The sequence below is a fragment of the Erpetoichthys calabaricus genome, chromosome 3, assembly GCF_900747795.2.
Source record: "Erpetoichthys calabaricus chromosome 3, fErpCal1.3, whole genome shotgun sequence".
NCBI lineage: Eukaryota > Metazoa > Chordata > Cladistia > Polypteriformes > Polypteridae > Erpetoichthys > Erpetoichthys calabaricus.
This window is the reverse complement of record NC_041396.2, coordinates 145,598,560-145,605,162: the sequence shown is the minus strand read 5'-3', so window position 1 is coordinate 145,605,162 and position 6,603 is coordinate 145,598,560. Positions and strand designations below refer to the sequence as shown.

Genomic DNA, 6,603 nt, shown 5'->3' with positions numbered 1-6,603 from the left:
GGATTAGCCTAGGTGAGGGTGTATCCACCCAGAAATCTTCTATTCCCTGTTTTGCCATGCAAAATAAACAAAAAATTATATTTTACGCTTTGTTATACTTGTGCTGTGTCACAACAGCAGCGCCCCTGCACACTCTCACGAGGAACGAGCGATAACCGGTTGCTGGACAACACCGGAATTGTTTGCAGCCGTACAGCAGGGTTATAGAATTGAAAGCATTTATGAGATATGGCACTTTGAACAAAGCTCTACTGAACTTTTTTCAGAGTGTATTAATGCCCATTTAAAAGCTAAGCAAGAATCGTCGGGTTATCCTGAGAGCTGTCTAAACACAGAACAGTGTAAACTGTATGTGTCCATGTTTTATGAAAAGGAAGGTGTACAATTAAGTGAGCACCTGATTAAAAAAAATCTGGCCCGAAGACAAATTGCAAAACTTTTTTTAAATTCCTTGTGGGGTAAGTTTGCACAAAGACCTAATTTGCCACGGACATCTGTAGTTACGGACCCAGAAAAACTGTTTAAATTACTTTTCGCCCCAAACTATGAGGTGTCTACTTGTGATTTTATTGATGATGAATGTGCGTGTGTGACTTGGACATATGATAAAGATCGTTACAGTACACCTTCCAATGTTAACATTTTTATTGCGAGTTTTACTACAGCTTATGCAAGATTAGAATTGTATAATCTTTTAAACAAACTGAACGAAAGAATACTATACTATGACACGGATTCAATTCTTTATATTTCCAGAGCAAACGAGTGGGACCCAGAAACCGGTTGCTATTTAGGAGAATTGACGAGCGAGCTTCCAACAAATGAATACATCACAGAATTTGTAAGCAGTGGCCCGAAAAGTTATGCTTACAAGTTATCAAACGGTGAAACCTGTCTAAAAGTTAAAGGTATAACATTGAATGTTAAGAACTGTGAAAAGGTGAATTTTGAAAGCTTGAAAGAACTGGTTTTTGAGTATGCAGAAAATATAAATGGGTGTTCACAACATAAAAATATTAAAATCGAAGATATTGGCATTGTCAGGGTGAAACGCAACTGGCATATAGAAACCAGAAAAATAAAAAAAAACACAGCAAGTTGTATATGACAAGCGTGTATTAACTAAACATTTTACGTCGTGACCTTTTGGCTATTGATACTGAGAAAAAAAAATAATAATAGTAAAATAAAATAATAATGGACATTCGTTTACAACACCCATTTTCCTGTATCTTAAGCGGGCCGAGCAACTGTGGGAAATCTTTTTTTGTGAAAACATTGTTAGAATCCGGGACGGAGATGATGTCACACAAACCTCAAAATATCCTGTATTGTTATTCCGTTTGGCAACCTCTCTATACAGAATTAATGAAAAAATTCAGATGTATAAAATTTGTCGAAGGTCTCCCGGACTCTCTAAATGACGACACGTTGTTGCCCCGTGCTAAGATAAACTTGGTGGTTGTCGATGACCTCATGCAATCAGCCTGTAAAAGTAATGAGCTGGAATTGGCATTCACAAAGTATGTTCATCATAGAAATCTGAGCGTAATCTATATTGTGCAGAATCTTTTTTGCCAGGGAAAACAGAGCCGTACTATAGCTTTAAATGCAAAATACATTGTTTTGTTTAAGAACCCCAGAGACAGGCAACAGATATCAATATTGGCCCGTCAGATGTACCCCAGAAGGTGGCGCTACTTCCTGGAAGCTTATGAGGATGCAACTAAGTCAGCCTTTGGCTTTCTACTGGTAGATTTAAATACTAATACGCCCGACGAGTTTCGTCTCAGAGCATCCATATACCCGTCGCAGCGCCCGGTGGCTTACGTGTTTAAAAACCCAAAGGATAAAAAAATGTGATTTTAGTGGTCCCTGTGTCATTTTATAAAAGACGTCTTCCCGAACACCATGTCCTCCAGGATTAAACGAAATTTACAACTCATGCGATTGCTTATAAAGGCAAAACCAAAGCAGAGAAAGTCCATTTTGTGTGCAGCTTCTGATGATTTAATTCTGGCTATTTGTGAAATTGCGCTAAATGCAATTAAGGGTAGCCTACCATTAAATTCCAGACAGATCGGCATTCTTAAAAAGAAACGCATTATTATAAAAAATCTGAGCAATAAAAAAGTTGCCATTAAACGAAAGAAACGTATTATAAATCAGTCTGGTGGATTTATCGGCCAACTACTTGGCATAGCGATTCCTTTACTCACCGGTCTAATTGCAAATCGGTAAAAATGGAGCACGCTGAGAAAATGTACCTTGTACCAGAAAAACAACTGGAGCAGATCAAAACATATGCCGGTGAAGAAACAGATATGACAAAAAACACTATGCAAACGCTTGACCATGAGATGAGAAGTATTTTACAAAATAGTGCCCTATCACCGAATGAAAAACTGGAACTGTATTTTCACACTTTGCAGCGCTATCTGAGTCTATTGAGACAACGGGAATCACAGAAGTCTACATTGACTCTCATCCTACCAGAAACTGAAGCGCCACACCAGACCCCCGCATTGCAACCGACCACAGACAGGGTTGATATTGTCATAAGAGACGTTTTGGATGCCGTCTCTCAGAGACACCGTAAAAATACGGAAATGCTAATTCGGAAAATGACACAAAACTCGACCACAACGTCCTGGAATGAAAGAGGAGAATTTTTATATAAAGGCACACCCGTTATTGGCACAAATATGGTTGATCTGATCAAGTTCGCAACGCAGACAGGGACACTAAATAAGAGTGGAAAACCAAAAGGTTGGGATTTATTCTTTAACGCTATGGCCGAAATTAATGTGCCCGGGTCCATTTTTCCGAACTTGGGTGTTCGGGCTTTATTTCAAGAGATTAAAAATGACCCCAATGCGCTTCAAGCCAGCCGTAAACAGCTTCGTCCTCCTGTATCACGTGATTTTCCAACAAGGCAGGACAGGGCCTCCGGTTCAGTAGCTGAAACACCCAGGCTGGTTAGACAGATCAGAAAACGCCCAGTCTTTAGAAAAAGTCAACTATTAAAAAAACACACATGGCTCACAGTATGAATAAAAGTGTTTCAAAAATAAATGTAGAAAAATAGTGTTTTAATATGGCTGTTTATTAGTATGTACTATTGCTATTATTGTTATTATCATTTTAGATCATTTTGTTTGTTTGATTGTATCATGAAGCTGTGAAAATACTTTTACACCCTGTATTAAGGCTTTGAAAAATAAGGAAGCTGCTTATATCATATACAGTTTTATTTGGGTGTATTATCACTATTATTTTCATTTAGATGATTTCGTTTGTTTGATTGTATCATGATTCTGTTAACTGTGTGAAAAATGCTTTTACACTGTGTGTTATCACCATGTGAACATTTACAAATAAATAAAAAATATAATATTTATACAAACAGACCCTATTATTTTTTTATCTGTCTGATTATTGGATTATTCACTATAATGACCACAGACACGTTTTATGTTGGTTAATATCTCATTTATTTATTTATTTTCAAATAAGGGGATACAGATAGTTGCAACATCTTTTTTTTTTTTTTTTTTTTTCTTTCTGCATATAATATTTTGCATATAATATTCAGCAAAAGCAAACACACGACTGACTTATTTCTGATTTCTGGGTAAACATATCCAGTTTCATATTTTCAGTTTGTCCCCTTTTTATTTGATGAAAATATCTAACAACCATCTGGTCATTTAGATGAACATCTCCTGGGTACAAGTCCAATATTTGGTTCATGGTAAGTCCTTTGCTTTTTTGATTCAGATAAAAAACACAGTGGTGACCACAACTGGTTGAGAAAAACTCCTGTAACTGAATACTGTTATAAGTGATGCATTTAGCATTAATCTTCAAAAATTTCATAATAACTTTGGGAAATATTTCAGAATCTGGGGGGGTTCCATACGAGTCAAAAAATTCAGCTTTTCCATGATTTGCAAGGTAAATGGCAATCCAGTGCTTTCCGGGTTTATCATGGGGATCTGTGTTTACGATCATAAACAGAGGTCTGTCAACCAACTTCTCCTTGGGCAGTTGATCTGAAGGGAATACATCCAGAAAATGGATGCGTGTCAGCGGCCCTGATGCAAGGGCGGTCCTGAGCTGCACAGTGTCCAGAGGCTGCATGTCTGAACATGTCTACGGCTTAACTGTAGTCGTAAATAACTTGCCGACGCATGTTAATTTCAATGATGTTGTCAAAAACTGCATACACAATCATATTCACCGTATCTTGCAGCGGTTGAGCAAATCTTATTTCGGCCCTGAGGTTGCCTGTTTTGATGAGTGAATAGTGTCCTGTTGATTCCATATCAGGGCTTAGGTTGAATGCAAAAAGTGAATAGCCTTTAGCAAACTCTTCACGATCAACTAACAGGGCCTTATCTTTCATCCTCTTGTCAGCGGTCTCCACCAGTTGAAAATATTCTCTGACACAGTGTCCATTAGCAAAATCAGGCTGCAGAGGCTTGCTGGGTATCTGCTCTCCATCCAGGTAAAGAGCCATGAAGCTGATGTTGTTATGTTTAAAATTAAAGGGTTTGTGTGTAAAGTTGCCACTGAAAGCTGCATTGTCAACAAATCCCAAAACAACCAATTTTGGCAGCTGTCCCAGAAACAGGTTTTCCTGGTTGCAGACATGGCTACCGGTAGGTATGCTGAACACTTTCATTTGAACCCGGTCGATTGGGTATTTTGCGTTGCTGGTCATCAAGGCCTCAGCATGACCCAGTCTGACTGCCGGATTGACTTGAACTCTTTTCACAAATAATGATGCTGATAATATGTTGACCTTAAATTGATCACCATTGCTCATCAGACAAAAGTCATCCTTATTTCGCACCAACTTTAGTTTTACATCAACTCCATTAATTAATAATTTCTCTTGAAAGAAGAGATCTGCATGGATGTGACCCAATAAATCAACCCTGTGGCTTCTGGACGTGTAAGCAGCCCTTTTATTGAACCCCAAATTTGGGCCATCCAGTGCAGTGGCTTCGTGGTGACCGGGTGTGTCTTTATAGAACAGTTCAGCTGAAAATTGTGTTTTCAGGGTCTCGTCTCCGTAATTTAGTACGGTTTCGATAAACGCTCGATATGGGTAACAGTTATTGCTCTGGCTGATCAATCTGTCCCCGATGGTGATGTCCACCTGACTGAACAAAGAAGCAATCGGGTAGTTTACAAGGGCAACACGTGAATCGGCGGCCAGAGTTGTTCCATCATTTTTATGTATTTTACAGCTTAAGTAGAGGAGTGTGTTGTTGAGGTCCAGGTATTGATCATTTCCGGCAATCGAAAACTCAAGTGGGGCATTTTCTGACAATGCTGTGAGAGGCGGCACTTCGGCATAGTAGCTTTTTTCAATGCTGGTTTGTGTTGGTGACAGCTGGAATACGTCCAGTTCCGATTTTGCACATTCATCTGACGCACAGTGTACAAAAGCCATGTTTAGAATATATCACTAGAATTTTGCTTAGTTCTGGATCTTCTCTTGGTTGACTTTCTTTTTCTTTTGGCAGAGTGTCGAGCTTTTTTCCTCTTTGCTGTCTTCCTGGGCCGTGCAGGTGGCCCGAGCAGTGCTAGATGGGGTGTGTGTCTTTTTCTTTTAACACCTCTCTTTATGACAATCATACCAGAACCTTCTTGTTGGGGTGTTGCAACTTTATTCATTACAGCACCAGCCACGTGACTCATGACATCATTAGCAATGCTTTTCGCTGCAGACTTGACATGAGGTTTAGCAATTTCTAGCCCACGCCTAAACAGAGGCACTGCTTTTCTGAAGAGAGCTTTAAAAATACCACCAATACCACCACCGTACTGGACAGGGAGACCATGAAACCCTGGTAGACCATTGCCAGCTTGTATCTTGTAATAAGATGCGTAGGTGCGTGGATCTCCATAGTTTTTTGTTACAAGCATGTTTAAAAATTGATAGATCTTGCTGGACGAAAATGCAACTTGATTATTACTTTACCATACTGGAACGGAACTGGTTTATTCTGGTCCGTCTTAATTTCAATCCTTATAGTATTGAAGCTTTGCACGGTGAGTGGTAGGTAGTGTGGCTTTTCAAAAAATATGGTGACATTTGCACCGTCTTCGCCTTTTATGTTTACACATCTCAGTAATGGCGCATGCGTATCTCCAACAAGTTGTGGTTCGATAATATCTGTATACACGAACATGGTGGAAAAACCACCTGTGATATCTGCCGAGTTGGGTGACTTGTGAGACGGCTTATCATGATCAAACCCGAGAATGTAAGACAGCTCCCCGGACACTTGGAGCAAAATGCTTTTATCACTAATCAGGCGAACGGTTCTACTGGCAGGATTGTATTTAAGTATTGCCTTAGGTGATGACGGGTTGGTATCAATGACATGATTCATTTCCGACAACAATGCTTCAATATTCCTGAAATAGCCTTTGTTTAAAGTGTATGTCCATTTTGTTGATCTTGTTTCCTCATTCATTAGCGTAAATTGTGTTGGTTGAGTGATGGAATTGAACGTTTTTGGGTATGTCAGTTCCACCAACGCCACTTCCCAGTCTCTGGACAGTTCTATTGTCTTGGCTAGCTGA

General features: G+C 39.3%; 1 protein-coding gene across 1 annotated transcript; it reads right to left on the bottom strand.

Moving 5' to 3' along the window:
* Nucleotides 1–4,162: 4,162 nt before the first annotated feature.
* On the bottom strand, nt 4,163–5,464 carry LOC127527093 (uncharacterized protein F54H12.2-like). The gene has a single exon (XM_051924716.1). The coding sequence runs from the start codon at nt 5,462–5,464 to the stop codon at nt 4,163–4,165; it is 1,302 nt and encodes a 433-aa protein (XP_051780676.1).
* Between the last annotated feature and the right edge of the window lie 1,139 nt (nt 5,465–6,603).

Coding starts and splice junctions, on each gene's coding strand:
- LOC127527093 (XM_051924716.1), bottom strand. CDS start 5,464: ATGGCTTTTGTACACTGTGCGTCAGATGAATGTGCAAAATCGGAACTG.